This window comes from Halictus rubicundus, chromosome 6 (assembly GCF_050948215.1).
Source record: "Halictus rubicundus isolate RS-2024b chromosome 6, iyHalRubi1_principal, whole genome shotgun sequence".
NCBI classification, from domain to species: domain Eukaryota; kingdom Metazoa; phylum Arthropoda; class Insecta; order Hymenoptera; family Halictidae; genus Halictus; species Halictus rubicundus.
This window is the reverse complement of record NC_135154.1, coordinates 14,188,718-14,207,834: the sequence shown is the minus strand read 5'-3', so window position 1 is coordinate 14,207,834 and position 19,117 is coordinate 14,188,718. Positions and strand designations below refer to the sequence as shown.

Sequence of the window (19,117 nt, the reverse complement as noted above, 5' to 3'; positions counted from 1 at the left end):
GTTAGTATAAATTTATATTTTCAACCCCTGTGGCTCTAGCTTGATTTTTTTACATTTTTTTTCCAACAATTTCAACTACTGAAATATTCCATCAGATACTGAAATGAACGCTTCAATAAATAATTTTATTTATTTACTGGAACTCAATCAACTCCCTTTTTTTTTTTGGTAGTATGATTTCATTAATTTTAGATGATCTAATCAATTTTCTTTCTAAAGTATTGTATGTAGTGTCTCGTTAATAACAAAGTATATTTTAAATCAATAATCACGTCAGTTCAACCAAACAAAATGTTAAATACGAAATAGTAGGCACTTAAAAATCAATGCAAATGATCAGAGAATATTTATAAAACGTAAAATGTCTTTAGCGATACGACGTGGTCAATTTTCGCCGGTTTTGCAGGATCGTTCACGGATCACTTCTCCTCAAATTTGTTAGCTTTTACTTTCTCAGTCTATTTGCGTTGGAAACCCGATCGTTATTTCGCCATTCAGTCCCTTCCCATTGTATCCAGCATTACTTTTCCATTTTCCCTGTAGATAGGACGACTCACAGTGACGTTGTCAAACTTCAGACGCCACTCTGACCTACATTGAACTCGCATTCGACAAGGGACAGGATCGAAAGGAAATCCACGGACCTTTAGAAATCGAAACTGAAAAGTTTACGCAAACAGAGTTCTTCCTAGTACTCGATTACCCTCGGTCAGCGCGGATTTAATTTGTTCTGGACTCAATTACGCTTAATGACGCCTCTAATCAACGAAACAGATTATTTTCTGTATAAACTACAATTGTGCACATAAAATATACAGATCTCCAGAAATCGGAATTGGAAAGTTTGCACAAACACTTGTTGTGTGTAGCTTAACGCTTTCCAAGTTCAGTCTTGTATCTTTTTAACGAATAAATCAGACGGTTCTTTGTACAAACTATAACTATGTCGACCAAAAGTTTGCTCAGTTTTCTCAGTTGGTTTTTATTTTCCGATCTCTCTAATGAATAGATTTTTAAAACAGTAACTGTGTTAACTGAAGGTTTCCACAAATAGCATTCTCTAGTATTTTTCTGTATTCAAGCACCTCAAATCTGCGCAAACTTGAATTATTTGTGTTGAATTCTATTTTTGGTGTCTCCAATGAACGAAACAGATCGTTCTCTCTATAAACTAGCATCGCGTGAACGAATATATCTCCAACAGAAGCACACACCCCGTTTCCTTCGGACTTCTGGGATTTTTAAACCGGGCACGAACTCGCCGGAGCTAATCAGTGTTTTCATGTAGGAGAATACCCTGTTCGTTCCATTTAATTACTGTCACAATTGGCGCTCTTTTTCCCGGAGAGCAGAGGGGATCCTTGGGAAAATTGTGCCGCTCGAATCGCGGCTTTGTCGAATGGTAATCAGATTTTTTCCGATTCTTTGTCCCTCTCTCTCACTCTCTCTCTCAGAGGAGGAGGAGGAAGAGTAGGAGGAGTGTAATTTAATAATTGCTGTTTGTCTGCTCCAGTTATGTTCCCCGTCCGGCGTTTTACATTCGCCCGGTGCCTGTTCCGCCGTAACCTAATTGCGGTGTTTCGTGACCGAAGATTTATCTTCGTAATCGCGGCGCAATTGGGCCAAAAGTTCAAGGCCGTGCTCCTCCTGGTATCCTCCACTTCGTTAGTCGCTTTCGGCCCGATTCCTCTTGCCAATTGGCGAACAAGCTCGAGAGGAATTTGCGGATGAGATTTCCAACGAATCGAATACTATCGCCTTTGATTTTAATCAACGGCTCCCGATGCACCGACCAAATGAACGAAAGCCGGCTCGTCCACTCGCAGCAATATTTTTGATTCATCCTGATCCTTCAGACCCGTTCGAACTCTTATAATTAAGAATCCACCGCGAACGAAGTTCCCTAGAAACCTCGGCATAGTCTGTCAATTTCTCTTTACCAAACACGAGCATTACTGTCACTGCACTTTGGCCATTTATCGCATCGAGATGTCTTTCAAAAATTAATCACTGTGAGCTTCGATCAAAATCAATCTGGTTTTATACTTCTTCAAGCGCGCGGCATTTCAAAGTTGTTCAACCTTAAACAGCATTTTCCAATAAAACATTTATCATAGGTACGAGGATTAATAAAAATCCATACAACTTTTCTTATCATATATCAACACTAGTCACGAAAAAACAATCTTCATATATATTAATACCAAACACACGGTTCTTACTTTACCCTCACATCTTTGAGGAAAGATTAAAGTAAATGACAAATATATTTCTTCATAAAAACAGCATAAAGAAACTTTAAAGGATTCTTACATTTTCCTCGACTGCTTAAAATATTTGAAAGAAGAAATCCATTTTTATTCAACTTCGGTTTTATGCGATTGATTAAGAACAGCTTTGGCTTTGCATTGAGATCCGCGGTGTATAAATGATGTTTCATTTTTTAGTGGAACGTGACCCGGTTCTGACCCAGTTCCCATACTTTTATGATTGTTTATGACAATTCAATTGAAGTCAATTGCAACAACATCAACTGCGCCAGTCTCCGGTTCTCCCCGCGGTATTAAAAGTTCCATAATTAGCTGAAAACACAAGGGCGCGACTCCGGGACAAACGCTGCGCCGCGGCGCCCGTGATGCTTGCACATTTTGCGTTAATTTAATCCCGACGAATTTCCGCGAACGTTAATAATTGCAGTTGTTTACCGCGCACGACAGGAATAACAACATAGTTCCCGAACTCCGCCGTTTCGGTCAAAGCATTTCATTTTATCCCCCTTTGAGGTAAGATATTTGCAGCCGCGCCGCGTCGGTACGGGAATTCAGCAACGCAGTAAGTAATCGTCGAGTCGAAACAGCGAACTTCTTGCCGTGCATTCCCCACGCAATTCCCGAAATTCCTTCGCGAATTTTTGACCCGTGCCGGCTCTAAACCTACCTGGAAACGGTACAAATTTAATTGCCCGCCACACACTTTGTACTGTGGACAAACGCACGCCCCAACCATAAGTCGCCGGACAGTCGAATTTTTGCTAAACATTGTCGATATCCAAGAGGTTATAACTCGGTGAGAAAAAATGGTAGAATAATTTATCCAAGTTCATTTTGAAGCGTGCAAAATTTAGTTTCAGAATCTCTTTTTAATTTTTTCCTATGATGTTTTGTATTTGTTTAGAATTATTATGTTTATGCATCATGTCGGAAGCAAATTCAAACGACTCTACGAGGATGGAAAAATTTGTTTCATTCTTAAATCCACCATAGAATTGAAGATTGAAGCTTCTTCTTTGAAATGATCTCTCCAAAATTAATGTACTATTTTTTTCAGTTATTCTACAATATTTTTCATTGTATTGTTATTTTGGCACTTGGTGGTCGAATTTAGTTCAAATACGAATGCTGTGTTTGTCTGATTCAATTTACATTAATCAAACACTAATTTAAGATCATTACATGTGTAGGTGAATTGCACCCATCGAACCTCTAAACATAATCAATTCATTCATAATAATTAGAAATCAAAACATCGGTAAAACACTATGCAGATCAATATTACCTGGCCACATTTCTCTAACAATATTGTAGTTATTAATTATGGTGGTTGTTGTTGGAACATGGCATGTAATTTGTGGACTGTATCCATTGTAATAGAAACACTCGATCGGTTTGCAATTTAATAGGAGCAGATCATTATAATTAATTGTAAACATGCCCCACATTGGAGAGTAAACTAAATAGGACATAAACAAATATTTTCATAATAATCTGTTACTGGAAAAAGAAGTACTCGGTACTCAAAGTAATTGTATCTCATTTATGATTCACCGCACTTTACTTAATTTTTGTCAGTAATTTTCTATATTTTGTTTTAAGCTTTGTATTTTTCGTTACACAATTTCGGGACACAGGGTGTCCCGTTTAACTTCAGTATGCTAAACATCTCGTTTGAATACCAATTTATTAATGGAAATCATTTCGAACATTAATTGTAATAAAATAATTTCCCCATCATTAGTGTTTCAGTCACACTTGTTGCACATTCGTGTTCATCTATTACTCTATCGTTACAAATTTATTCTACTCAAGGTCATCTGAAGATCATAATATTAAAGATCATTGTATCCGTCTGGATCTTAGTCAGCTATCACACAGTTAGTTATAGAGTTATTTAAAAATTGTGATAATTTTGCAATTTGATAAAACATGATCTTCAAGTTTGCTTCCTCGAACCAACCGTTTTCACCGTCTGACATTTTTGCTATTATAAAAGATTAGGTGTTTGTAATTTTCAAGTTAGTTGAAACGGCCTGTACAGGATCACGTGACACGCGTGCACGCGTGACCTATATCAAACCATAATAACGGCTAGGCAACGACAAAGCGACGTCACTATGGACAGTGGACTGTTTATGCATCCGAGCTTGCAGCGGCCAGAGTGGCGGGTGCACGCGCATACATACGTGCAACTCGATGCAACCGACATCCGAGCCAGTGTGTATCGCGAAAAGGCTCTTGAATATTCAGATGGAACGATCCTCGGGTGACCAGCAGGAACACGGCCCGGCGTCTTGCACGGCGACACACGAACGTAATATCCCTTCGTCGTCAGGTCAACCGACCATGATTAACTCTTTCCGGACCGATGATTTTTCGATCTCCAACTGGCGCAACAAATCCTGCAGTTCTATTTCTCTCTACATCCTCAATTCAGTAACCCGTTCACAATATTTATGGAGCACAGAGATTTATTCGTAATTATCTGGTAATCGTTCATTTATAAAAGACTCTTTCGTAGAAAATGATTAAATCGAGCGTATACTCTGATAAAAACAGCAAATGGTATAGATGAACAGCAGCTTGTCATTTTCTTAAAGTAACCTGTGCCAATTGCTTTTCATGCCCGGTGGGTTTAGCGTAAAGCAGAACGGAAGTACATTTTTAAAATGTAAATCATCGAGAAATATGTCAGCTTGGAGTAATATTTTGCAAGTTCCAAGGGTTAATCGTTAGCAGCACAGGGTACAGGCCGACTCTATAATAGAGTGCACTGTTAAAAACGGGTCTCGTTTTTCCCGTAGCGTCGTGTTCCCTTCCTTTCCTCCAATATCTTCGTCCCGTGGCAGGCAGCCGTGTAGCCGGGGAACGAAGAGCCGCGAATTACGATCCGCCTTGTTACGTAATTAAATGATAGCCTGTCCGACTTGTTGACAAGGCCCGTCGATGTATCGAGTTAGCGACGAATTAAGCTCATCCTCCACGGCTCGATTATAGCTCAGATATCGGCACGATCCACGAACGAGAGAAGTGGCTCCGCTTCGGCTCCGCTCCGCTCAGCTCAGCTCATCGTTCAGCTCTCCGCTCGTCGAGATGGCTTGCCCCACCCGCCACGTAATTTTACGGGAAATTAATAGTTACTCGTTACACAGGGATCGTGAAAACTTCGAACTCGGTCGGGAGTGTCCTTATTTATCCGTAAATTATCGAACTTCTCGTCAGGTTCTTGCCGATGCTTTTAATTGACGAGCCACTTCGCCGACGCTCCAGAGAGCAGCTCGCCCCCCCGCCGCCATCTTATTGACATTTCTTCTTTAACTATTAATTCGTATCAGTTCCGAAGTTTCGTCGCCCGGTACCGGTCTTAATTCTCCGCTCTCTCTCCTCTCTCTCTCTCTCTCTCCCTATCTCCCCTTTGAAACGGCGAGCTCTTTTAATGCTCCAATCGAGCCACTTTTTCATCTCGACGTGGACCGTCCCGCTTCAGTTTGATTTATTAGTCATTCCCGAGTTTTGTGCGTTGCTTCGGGAGACTCCGGGCGAGGGAAAAATTCGTTTCGTTCGGGTAACCGTCTTTATTCGCGTTTCCTTGAATTTTGTGCGTTCACCTTTCTCGAAAACGCGAAGATAAAAAAGATATACTGCTTGCGATAAAACTAATAATACTGTTTGTGGTAAAAATTAGTGCAGAGAAAAGACTACCCCGTAATCGAAGCAGACAATTTTAATTTCTATATAAAATATAAAGTGGACACGTTAGATCCTTTTTTTCGAAAGACATCAAATGGAGAGCCGTAAGACACTTAACGAATTTAAAAATACTTATTCTTTTCAACTCTGTGAAATTAATGTCTATGCGACTCCTGTGGCCTGCATTGAATACAGACAATTCTAGTTACGTTAAAAAAAATATATATTTGCACGGCACGGAGACCAAAAAATCGATAGTTTGACCAGTATCGAATCTCGTACATTTCGGTCGTACTCTATCGACGTCTGCCATCATCGTGGAACAATGTAGCAGCTGCAATGAGCGCAGAGATCACAGTCGGGCGGAAAGGTTCGAGATAATTCGAGCGATAGCATCGATCCTTTCGGGAAACGACGTCGCGAGTGTCGGTGGTCGATGCTCGATAATCTGAGAGCTGGGAACATGGCGCACAATGGAGGTAAACTGATTGAACGAGGCGAAATATGATGGCATTCCTTCGGCTGGCTCTCGCTGGCTCAGACTCTTCACGCTGTATCCCTCGTTCTCTCTGATTCGCGTTTCGCCTCTTTCCTCCCGCGTCCTCGACGCGCATACCTATGCACTTAAAACGACCAGGCCTCTAGACACGATAATATCAGAGGAGAAGGGTTTCAGGAGTCGTTGACCTCGTCTTTGCGATTATCCTCTCGGGATTCGAGGACGCGGAATCGAAACTCTTCCAGGAACGTTCGTCCAGGATCCAAGTTGAATAACAGGCCGCTCGATACGTTCTCGCGTTATGGGCTTTCGCCGCGTAGCGCGCGCGATGCGGATCGTGCTGGTCATTAAGTTAATTAATTGGCCCTGAGGGGTGGGACACCGGGTGTTCGACTTGTGCTCGACATTCGCTGACTACCCGTGAACCTCGTGAACATTTAAGATACGTCGGGAGAGCCGTGATCGGGGAACGAGAACGCGCACCCGTTGATCGATGAACCGGCTAATCTGAATTTATCGAGTCGAAAATGCGTCAATTTAGTGTGCGACCGTGCGCTCGCGATTGTCGGAGTCCCGTAATCTTCGGGGGGTCATTTTGAGGTGGGTAACGAGCTGTGGGAATTGCATTTTCGAAATGGGCTGTGGCAGGCCCGCAGTGGTTCGGAGATAAGAGCGCTCCGACGACGTTTACATGATATACTTTGTATTACTTCAGTTTATTTTTGTCGATGTGACGAAGGTTTCTTTGAAATTCGTCACGTTGGCTTCTTTGCTGGATATACAAAATGTTTATGTACTGTTTATACCAGAATTGTTTCTTCTTTGTCGATGCAGTATCATTCCAATTTTATTATTAATTTTCTTATGTTTTTTCTTTTTACTGTTTTACGTTCTTGTATAATGTAATTTAATGTAGTTTACTAGTCTGAGTTAAGGTAAGCTAGAGGGACTACCATTATTACAATCGCAATATTCCAAACAAATAATCGACAGAAATTACCGAACGATCTAGCGGATTCATCCGTCTGACCAAAACCCCGAGTGTGCTACTGTACAATTAAAAAGTGAATTTCGTTAAGCACTTCCACACTCACAAGAACAAACTGTAAAGCAAGTATTACAATCAAGATGTGTCCACTAAAAAATCCATAGAACTTTTTGACGGATCTAGTAGATTCACCCGTCTGACCAAAGCCTGGTGCACCCAAAAACAATTGATGATAGGCAATGCGCACAGTAAGCTTCATAAATTGGAAACAAAAAGATTACAATCAAAATGTTCCGAACAAAATGTCCACAGAACTTTCTGGACGATCTAGTGGATTCATCCGTCTGACCAAAAGCTTGAAACCCCCATTGTCCAATTAAAAAGTGAATTTCATTAATCACTCCTCGACAGAATATCTTGGGCGATTCAGTTGACCGCGTCCCCGTCGCTGCGGCTTCAGCCGGCGTGGCCATTGTCCCTTGCACACCCTCGCATGTGTCCAGGGAGCGCGTAATCAACGGGGAACAATAAATCTCCGTGGAAGAGTATTCATACGGCCGGCAACTGCGAAACGATTTCCGCCGGTGCGGTGGGTATCGGCTCGCGCGTCCCGCCGGTAATTCCATGATTCTCCATTGAAAACAAACTTGAGACTGCGTGGGTGGAGGAGCGGCAGCAGACGACGAAGGCTCCGGCGAGATGGGTAGTAACTTTACGATTGCGATTGTCAGCCGCTGATAATAAGGGCTTCAAGTAGCGGGCGTCTGCTTTTCCTTCTCGTCGATGTATTGCGTTCGCGCTGGGACCCCGAACACCGGCCTGGCGAAACCACCCTCGCAACCTCCTTAGCGTCTCGAGTCGCGAATAATATTCCGGACCAGCGTCGCGGCGGATCACTTTTGTGTCTCTGGAGCTACAAGCGTCGGCAACACACCGTCCAGACACGACGGAACGAAGTAACGTTCCCCCGGCGTGGCTGGCTGGCTGGCTGGTTCGCTGACTTCCTCATTATTTACGGGGGCGCGAGTTTCTCGTCTCCCTGCTAGCTGCTGGTAATAAGATGCACTTCTTTAAAGGACTTCGCCCGCCCGGAAGCAACAAATTGCATTTCCCCGCCTCGTCCCTTTCCGACCCCACTGTCGACATTCGTTTCACCTCTTCGACCCACCCTCGCCCTCCACCCTCGCTTCTGGTCCCTTCGACAAGGGAGGCACGTCGAGACGAGCACGGCTAGCCGGAACAAACGTTTAACCGGCCCGGAGTCGCGGACGCGTTTTAAACGCGAGTCGACCGACCTGCGGGGGAGGATTAACGAGGAGCACCCTTGCTCCGAAGACCTTGAGGTTCTCCCAGAAGAGGCATTGGTGTTAGGTTGCATAAGGGTCACGGCTATTTTCGTGTTTGGTGAACTTTCAATCCTGTATTTTTCGGGATTTTGTGCGTTACCAGATTGCGGATCTTTATGCAAAGTAAAAATCCCACCGGGCGGAAGAAACAGGAAAGAGAAAGAAATTTATTTCTCTGTTTAATGATTTTCATCATCTCGAAGTAACACGTTGGTGTTTTTAAATTATCTTGACCTTTCCTCCGCATTAAATTGCACTTACTCGTGTTCGTCATACGTGCACAAAAACCACAGTCTAGTGAGTAAAATTGATTTGACGTGCGATAGTTAGCTCGTTGAAAGATATTCTATTAGTAGACAGTAGAAATAGAACGTACTCAGCAGTGAAACAGGATGATCTATGGCCAGACAAGTTCGTTAGGAACGACTTGTGATTGGACAGGTTGGACTGGGACGTTCCATAGCTATGTAACTAGAAGTAGAACGTTATATGATCAGACAAGTGGAAATCTATCGTTATATGGTCAGACAAGTAGAAAGGGCACGTTATAATGAAACAAGTAGACAGGGGATTGTAAGCAGACAAGTGGAAATGAAGCCTTTTAATCAGACTAGTAGAAATTGAACATTGTAAACGGGCTACATATAATAAAACACTATAGTAAGACAAGCACGAAGGGAATATTGTATACTGACAATTAGAAAGGGAACTGTGTAATCAGACAAGTTGAAATAGAACGCTATGTGATCACACAAGTGGAAATAGAACGTTATGTGATGAAACAAGTAAAAATAGTGCGTTATGTGATCAGACAAGTCCAGCTGGGACATTCCGTAGCTGGGAAAGTTGAAGTAGAACGTTCTATAGTCAGGCAAGTGGAACAGGTCAATGTAAGCTCTTCTAAGTAGAACATGACAGCGATTAAGACAAGTGACTAGGATAAATGAGACCGAGACATTTAATAATTGAACAAATAGTGTAGAATTACTTGTAGTCAGACGAGTACAATAAGACTCCTACGATTAGTTAGAATAGGACAGCCTGTAGTCGTGAAAGTAGAATACAACAGTCTGCAGTGTGACAAGTAAAACAGTGCTAGCAACATTCTGTTCCAGACAGGTTGAATGTAGCCAGCTTGTGGTTTGGGATCACCTGTGATCAGTCAAGTGAATTAGTGATCTCTGTGTCTAGGAAAGTAGAATAGAACAACGTACGGTCGGACAAGATCACACAAACGGTCTCAACAACATTTATATATAAAATCATCCCATCTACTGGAGAATATCAAATAGCATGTAAAGTATTTACATTAATTTACCAGCATTTTCTCTATTCCCTTTTCAACGCACCCCCTGATAAAACACAGAACAGCTATAGATAATTTACAAACTCTCACACCATTCGACGGCGTTGCAATCCCAATTAACGACAACGCACATAATTTCATTTTCTTTCCGCGCAACATAAACTCAGAACGCGCGCACAACGCCGATAGCGCAACATTACCAAAAATGTAATTTACACCGTCCGAGAATAATGTTATTCTCCACTTTGACCGCAAATGCATTCTGCCAGCAATTACAAATAAAAGCACACTCCCCCGCATTCATCTGGAAGAGTCTACCGCACAGCGGCGGAATACTCCAGCGTACTAGCTCTTCATTCCAATTCCGATCATTTACACAGCTGTCGGATCGCCCACCCTAGCATCGGCGAATGCCCGGCAGTCGATGCTGCATAATAGACGAATAAATTTCTCCGAGGCAAATACTTACGGGCCGCGTGTGCCCACGACACCCATGAGTCCCTTCGGGTAGTCTTCGTCCTCTAACCTCTGTTTTCTTCGGGGCAGGATTCGGGACACGGGTGGCTAGAACAAACGTTAACCGAATCGAGCGTCTGTCGGTCTGCGACCACGAATTGCCGGTTCCCGATGGCATTCTCTAACTTCATACATCCGGACTCATCCCGTCGCTCTCTCTCTCTCTCTCTCTCTCTCTATGGTCGCTCTCCTCTCCGGCCGATTCTCTCGCGGCTGGTCCCGAAGGCTCCCCCTTAACGAAGTATCAGTGTTACCACCGACGGATTACGTATTCAGGAGCGGCGTTTGGTCGGTGTACATTGGCGGGTTTGGCAGGCGGGAAGGCTGCTGCAGACGTGGAAGCTGCTCAGGGGGTTGGGAAGAGGTGGAAAGGGGGTTGGTTGGTTGCGCGACGCGGCGGAGGGATCCAGAAAGGCCAGAAGTAATGATGTTTGTTTAGCTCTCGAGGAAGGACCGTTAGCGGGGCTGGAAGATACGGGTTTTGGCACGAAGATGATGGCTAAGGGATGGAAGGGCCTGGCCGTCCCGCTGTCGAGACCCGTTGAAACGTCTCGGTTCTTCTTCTTGCTCTCGTGCTACTCCTGCCCCAGACTCCTCTTCGCACACTCTCTCCTCCGCTATCTATATCTCTATCTCTGCTCTCCTCTTCGCCGACATCCGAACCTTGCCTCGTAAATTGAAACTCCCGTGTGTTCGAGTCCGTACATCTGCAGCTCCTTAGGAGTTAAACTAGGCAAATTAGATTTTCTGCTTAGAAGCCGGAAGGACGATTTTCTGCCCCCCACCGCGGCCCTGATCTGGGCTTGGTCCTGCTTCTGGCTTCTGAGGACTGTCTCATAGTCCCTCGGCGAGGATGCGAGCACCGAGGATTCGGGAATCTTGATGGATTGCTATGGAATGTTGTGTTAGACAGATCCGTCCAGTTTCGGAGAGCTTAGCAATTATGTTCGTCATCTTGTTACAGTGCAATTCCAGTTTATTTGTTATCATCGGTCCATCCCCCTTTCGTTTCTGTTTAAGCAGGTTCCACAAAAGCCTTGGTTTCTTATAGTTAGTTCACGGATCTTTATATAAAATAAAACTTTTTTAATTAAAAGAAATAGGATAACGGAGGGTCGACAAAAGTTTATGCTTTCTCTCAATAACTTTTGTAATTTAAAAGTATTAAGAAGTATGTAAAACCCATGGTGTATTTATGGCACACGGTTTTCCATATTTTAATAATCATTTTGTAACTCGTACGATGCGAATCACTTTTTGGAATTACTGTGAGAATTGAATGATTAATGTCGTGCTGGCTTGGATCGATCCTGCATATTATCAGGTTCCGTCGAAAACCTGGCCAAGAAATGGTATCAATCAGGACTTAGTTTTTTAATTACGATACAAAAGATCTGACAAGCAGTCCTTTAATTAAGATTAAAAGTTCGATAGCGCGGATTACGGTTAACTTTTCTTTCGATTAACCCAGATTCCAACGCAGTGACAGAATGGGAGCGGGAAAAGAGAGTGAGAAAGAGAGGGAGGAGAGAGTGAGGGTGTTATACATCTTCCGTAATGAGACGTAGTTTAATTTTATCTCAAATAATAAACTTCTGTTTTTGATAACACTCTGAAATTTTATGCCCGCGAGAGCAACTTGTTTAAATAAGTAGTGCTCCTAATAACCGTTGTTAAAATATAATGTAGAGATTACCGTATACCCGTGACTCTCCAGTAGATTGCTTTAAAAGTTTTATTCCAATTTATTAATTCACAGAGCACGATTACTTCTAAAATTCATGCGTTGCGATTAAACTGTTGCCCAGGGATGTTGTAAACCGTTGAATTATGTATGCAAATGTGTTGATGCAACAAACAGCAAAAACACGATGTAGTACCTAATAAATTTATTTTTACATCGGTATATTAACAGACTCTTTCAGCTCGGAAAATGTAGTCTGTATAAAAAGTATTAAACCTTAGATTCTAGTAGCTACATGTAAATTGTAATTGCTCGAGGAAGACGAAGACGTATAAGTAATAAGTATTCTCAATTGAATTAAGAACTTTCATTCAGTATTCATCGATCGAGTATCGCGTCGAAAGTCGACCGAAATTTATTGCCGTGCTATGCAGGACAAAATTTCAACTGAATTGATCTCAGATTATAAATTATCGTGTTCTAAAATAACTAGTAAAATTTTACATATTTTTCTCTGGACTTCACATTTCAAGAGTTATTACTTGAATTATTTTTTAACTCCCGTTACAAGTGCTGTAACTCCGACTATTGTTGACATTTTGACTTTTCAAAAAATGCTACGCTTTCATGAAACTCATATTGATATACGCGCAAAGTTTGAAATCGATATTTTCAACTCTTTTCCTTAAAAAAATGTTTCGAAGATCGCTTGTTACAATTGAATCGTTGAAGTGATCAACGAATACCTTATACAGCTTTAATATTAATTCACGCTCGCACTTTTGTGTTTCAGATTTTACCAATTGATAAAGTCTGCACTCTGGTAATTGTAAATGACTATAGCATTAAATTTACTAAACGATATCGTAGCATCAACTAAGCCCGTCGAAATACTAACACTCTCGTAGACATCTTTTGCGATTCTATCTTCGTACATTTTTGCTAGAAATACTATCTAATGCACTTGCAATTTTACACACACACACACACACACACACACATACAATTTCGATAGTTGTATCTTACTGTAGATATAAAATTACCTCGAAATGTCAAGTGTATCAGATAAATTTTTATTATAGAATGATTCAGTGTCAGACGTTCGAATACTTTCGCGAGCCACTATATTTCCAAGCAGACTCGAAATTGCACGGGGGTCTCCCGTCCGCAGAAAACCGTTCGTTCGCGGGGAACCGGTAAATTTCACGGCTGGAGTGTCAGCGATCGCTGAGTCGACAGTTTATCCTTTCTTCTCCCTCCATTAGGAAGTTTCCGTGGCGAGGGGGCCGAGGCAAAGGCGCGGGGTTGCTGGACGAAGAAAGTTGCTCCCGGGTTTTCCGTTCGAGGCGAGGGAAATTTCCGTCGACGAGCTGGCACGACTTATTCGCGTCGTCGAAGTCAGCCTCGATCGAGGCGGGCAGCGTATACCGGGCCGGGCGTCCTTCTGATGGAAATAACAGTGAAACGAAAAGTGGAAAGAACTTTTCTCGGCCCTCTTAATGGAGCCGGGAATCGTGTCGCGGCTCCGCGACGCTCGGCGCCGCCACGTGTTCGCCGCAGCTGCGTTCAAAATTAATTTCGATTTAACCGCGTCGGGCCGAGCACAGCCGAGCCGAACCGCCGGCACAACTTTTCCTTTTACCCGCCAGGTTTATACGTGGGAACCGCTATGCCGACAATTAATCTCGCGTTGGCCCTTGCTTTTTTATGTATGGTGAAAGAATTAGTTAAGTATTGTGTTTTTGAGAATGTTGTTTGTGGGAGAGAAAATCCATTGAGATTATAGGGCTAATTAATATATTTGATACGGTGTGTAGATAGTTCATACACAAATGATAGAGCAGCCAAGGACCAGAGATAGTTCCTGTTTTAGTTGTTTCGTGATAGGTCGTTCTAGTCTACTCGTCTGACCACATACTGCCATATACTACTTGTCGGGCCACACTGTGCTACTTGTTCGACCATAGACAGTTCTAGCTTACTTACCCATCTATAGACAGTGTTATTCGAGTTATGTGACTGCAGATTTCCGTATACTACTTGTCTAGCCACAGGCTGTTATATACTACTTCTCTGGCCACTCACGTGCCACTTGTTTATCCATAGATAGTCCTACTTTATCATCCTGACTGTAGATAGTGTTATTCTACTTGTCTGACCGCAGATTACCATAAACTACTTAACTGGCCCCTCACGTGCCTCTTGTTTATCCACAGACTGCTCTGTACCACTTGTCTGACCATGTATTGTTCCATACTTTCTGCGAGACTGTTTTATCTGATTACAGACTGTTCTATTCCAATTGACTGACCACGTGCCACCTTATTCTACTTGTCGCGCTAAAAACCGTCCTAGGAAACATTTGAGGCTAGTTGAACTAGTCATCGTTACACATAAAAGACGACAATTATTTCATAATTAGTACCAAATTGTTTTGAAAATTGTTTCTAGCAATATGTATTTAAATATCCTATAAAATGTTTTATTTCTATCTATTTTGCGATGAAATTATAAATAAAAACAAAAGTTGTTACAAAAGCAATGGAGAATATTGTATCGTTAATTGTATAAAATTGAACAATTTTTTTTTATAAACTCAAATTATCAGCACCGCTTGAATGAAAATTAATTTCGACCAGAACGCCCACGTCTACGTCAAATAGAATAGCGAGGAGTCAATGCCTCGAGCACTGAAGATTCGATCGTCACAGCAATTTATTCCAGAATAATATTTTCTCACGAAGAAAGGAATCTTTGAGAGTATTCGATTCTTTTCGGAAGAGTCTTGAGTAGGTACTAAAATTTACGATCGAGGAGAGAGCACAAGAGCCATTCTATAGAAACGAGAGACGTGACAAGGAAAGGGCATAGTAATGAAAGGGGTCGGAGGGTTAATTTTATCAGAAACGCCCGGGCAGTTTCCCTCCGAATTTGATGCACGGAATTTCGCGCGATATTTGGCGACGGCAAATTCGACACCAATTCCGGCTATTCTTGCGCACGGTTCTCGGACTTTCGAATGGAACAACGTCCATGCGCGCGGGTCCTCAGCTTTCAGCTTCCTGAAATAGTTTCTGAAATAGTACGCGGCCCTCGGCGAGTAATAAACCCAATTCCACATACTTAACAGGCATACCATCCCCAACACCCTCGACCACGTCTTCGGCGCGGCTGTTGTTAATACGAAATGCCGTACCACCGTCTCGCGTAATTAGAAATTTCACAGGCGACAGACTGTCTCGTTTTCGCGAACTAAATACCGGATTCGGTTTCGAACGCGTCGACGTTGCTTAGGTCAGACAAGACTGTTACAGATGATTCAGCTTCTCCCCTTCGTCTCCCCTTAGTATTCTGGTGACTATGAAATTACTCGCTAACCATTGTCCGACAAATTTTTATTTGCAAATCCTTATAACTTATTTTATAGAAAGTCAATACAAAGTTATTGACAAGTTACTTTTTCATTCTTCAATAGGAGAATTTTTATATTTTCATATAAAATTTTAAAAAGAAAATAATATAATCTTGTGAAATCAAATTATCAAAAGTCACAGGACAATATTTCCAGAAAGTAAAAATCCCGTTAAATTCTATTGTACAATTTGTGATATTTCAGTAAAATTATTTAGATTGATGTTGAAAATTAACTTTTTCGGAAGGAGATTTATAGTGGAGAAGTTTGAAGTTAAAAGCGACATGAAACAATTTTGGAGGATCATTTAGAATATTGTTCTATCAACTCTTTGGCAGAAGGTTCATGTCACAGTGGTTTTCATATATAAACTTCTGGTAAGAACGTAAAACAACGTTCGCGAGAACAAACAGGCGCGTAAAACAGGGGAAAAACAGGGACATCGCAATGAGAGGTAGACTCGAAAGCACAATGTCGTGATCGATGGTAACGCGAACGTCGAGGTACGGCAATGGTATCTTTATCGGTGTCCTAATGATCGTCGTAAAACTTTGTCCAGCCCCGGGTTTACGATGGCTGGCGAGCGGTAATTGAAAACTGTGTCCAGTGCGTTCCGTTTCGCGAGTTCGCAATGAACCGTTCGGAACGTGTGCCGGCCCGCGGAGAATTGCGAACATTTGCGCGAAACGCGCGCCGATTATCGTGTATTAAAATCGTGCGACTCGATTCGAGCCCGTTACACTTAGTTTGTCCGCGATTGCCAGCCGTAATTTTGTTACTCGCTCGACGAACGTGCACACGGTTCCCTACGTTCTCATATCAGATTAGCAATTAAATCCTCCCTCTTAATGCTCGATCCCTTCACTGTGATACCAGCTAAATTGGCCGACTTCGCATCCTTCATTTTCATTTCCTTTCACTTCCAGTTTACTGGATTCTTTGTACGCATCGTGTTTATTTCACCTACCTTTTTATTCGTACACCAATATTAAAGTTTAAAGCTAAAATTGATTTTCGCTGTTGTCGTTGTACGAAGCTTCAAAAAATGCACGGTATTCTACAGGTGCAAAGCATGGAAATTCGGTGAAACGGAATGTTCGTTTCTTTGGGGATCGGCGAGGATGCGCCTCGGGGAGCGCTCCATTTAATAACTCCGCGTTAATTAACTGAATGCAAACGTCTTGGAGCGGTGCCGTTTTGTGTCCCCTCGCCCGGCGACGACGCAAATAAGCCAACTGTCACCGAGGCGGCATCGCAGCTAAAGACGCGCTGACACGGTGCACGGTTTCTGTCGCAGGTCTGCGGGAAGGTGTTCAACAACGCATCGGCGCTCACGAAGCACAAGCTGACGCACAGCGACGAGAGGAAATACGTGTGCACGATGTGCGGCAAGGCGTTCAAGCGGCAGGACCACTTGTGAGTATAGATACGCGATTCAGACCTCCTACCCCCCACCACCCCCAACCCCTTTCCGCGTCGATTAGCGGAACCGGTGCCGTCGTGTTTCCGCTCTGGGCTGCAATTAGCGAAAACGGGACGCGCCCGCTAGCTAGCGAACAACCGAACTAGCTGGCGGAGCTCTTTTCCGCTTCCAACGGCGACGAGGAACTCTCGCGACGATTTCCATCGCGATCCCTACCCCGTCTCACCCTTGGACACGCGGCGCTTCAAATGCGAAGATAAACAATTTGTCGGGAATATTCTGTATGCATACTTTCGCACCAGAATTTTATACAGAAGTGTGTGGAGTACCACGGAAACAGCAAACTTGGAATTTTTATATAAAAATCCCTCTTTAAGTAGACGCAACTACAATTATCCGAAACGACGATTTTCATAGAGATCACTGTTTCGTTTGACAGTAGGACACATGGTGCTTCAAATATTTTGTATGCACACTTTTGCATCGTGATTTTATATAAGGGTAGTTGAGGTATCGTCGGCAATAGGTGACAGGAAACAACATTCCTGAATAGTTGATTGAACATCACGTAACATATTTTAGTATGGCGCAAGTTGAACCAGGAGGAGTATTTTGAATAAATAAATGTGGATTAACTAGTGTAAACGATTCAAACGATTGAATGAAAATAGTACAAGTAGAAGAGAATGAAGTCCTATCAGAATGATATCAATGAGAATAGCGGAACTAGAAGAAAATGAAGATATTAAAAAGATATAAAAACATTAAAAACACTAAAAATAATAGAAATAGATGAAGATGAAGACTGTTAAAATGCTATCAATAAGAGTAATAGAACCAGAAGAAACTAAAAAGATTAACAACACACCAACGAACGAACGTAAGCAGATAGTAATAATACCCCTCAGAAATACAATAGAAATAGATCATTCGTCGTTCGGTCCGATCGTCTTTCCAAGAGGGGCTAAAGAGGCTTTGAAGTCTCCAACGTCGTTCGAGGCGTTCACGCTGTACGTTCGCCTAATCAAAACAATGAGTAAAAGCGAAAGAAAACGAACAGCCGAACGACAAAGGGGAGGAACGTGAAGGGGGAAGAAAGAATGCGAGAGAGAGGGAGAGAGAGAGAATCGGGATGGTGAGAGGCGAACATTCAATTCTTATCGGGAACGAGAAATGGAATAAGACGGAATCAATATAGCGATGGTTGCTTCTGGTAGCCTCGGCCCAGGCTTGTTGGCCAGCCAGGAGGATGGACTTGTATTTCCTTCGAAGACGGATCTACAAATCCTCCATTCGCCTCTCTCTCTCTCTCTCTCTCTCTCTCTCTCTCTCTCTCTCTCTCTTTCTCTCTAAACTCTTCGTCCTCTTCTTCTATTCAGGATTCGCCACATGGCTCAACTACATTTTCTGTGGACGGTAGTTTTCCTTTCCGAGACATTTTCGTACCCTCGGTGTCACGTTCGACTCGGCTTCCGCACTGTTACTCGCGATTTGATGAATGCTCTGCCAGGAAATTATTGATTTCGCTGGAAATTCCTATTTCGGAGTGTCGGGTGCTGCGGATAGCATGACCGAAATTCGAATAAATCGACTGGCTCACCTTCCGCGATGGGAGTGTGCTAAATATTCGGTTACCAAAAACGTTTCTTGCGGTTCGTTCGATGCAGATAAGCCATACTGGTGTGGGTCGAGTAATAGTTTCTTGAAGCATTAAAGTGGCCATCCCCATTACCTTCTTCAAACGACTTCAGAACTGTTCTTTTCCATTTTTGTATAATTAAAATGTTTAAAATGTGTTAGCACTCTTCCGACGTGTAGAAACGACGCGAATTTTATTGATTATCCGATGACTGGACTGCAAAACTTTATTAGGTAAAATAGACATTTATTTCCCACGTTAATGGGTTCAATGGATTAAAAAGAATATGATAGTACATCCAACTTCATGTGATTTTTGGCTGTTTTAAATTTGAGTTACTA

General features: G+C 42.5%; 1 protein-coding gene and 1 long non-coding RNA gene across 9 annotated transcripts in view; both read left to right on the top strand.

The window, feature by feature from the left end:
- The window catches only part of LOC143354721 (uncharacterized), a 597,645-nt gene that overhangs the window by 435,872 nt on the left and 142,656 nt on the right, over positions 1 to 19,117 (top strand). The gene's annotated exons all lie outside the window — the stretch shown is intronic.
- Positions 1 to 19,117, top strand: part of LOC143354718 (uncharacterized) — a 575,799-nt gene that overhangs the window by 426,583 nt on the left and 130,099 nt on the right. For 7 of the 8 annotated variants that reach the window (XM_076788975.1, XM_076788977.1, XM_076788979.1 and 4 more), the window contains 2 exons: positions 13,096 to 13,125; positions 17,012 to 17,130. In XM_076788975.1, coding sequence (XP_076645090.1) covers positions 13,096 to 13,125; positions 17,012 to 17,130 — 149 coding nt within the window. The remainder of the gene's footprint in view (positions 1 to 13,095; positions 13,126 to 17,011; positions 17,131 to 19,117) is intronic. The other variant, XM_076788976.1, reaches the window with a different exon arrangement.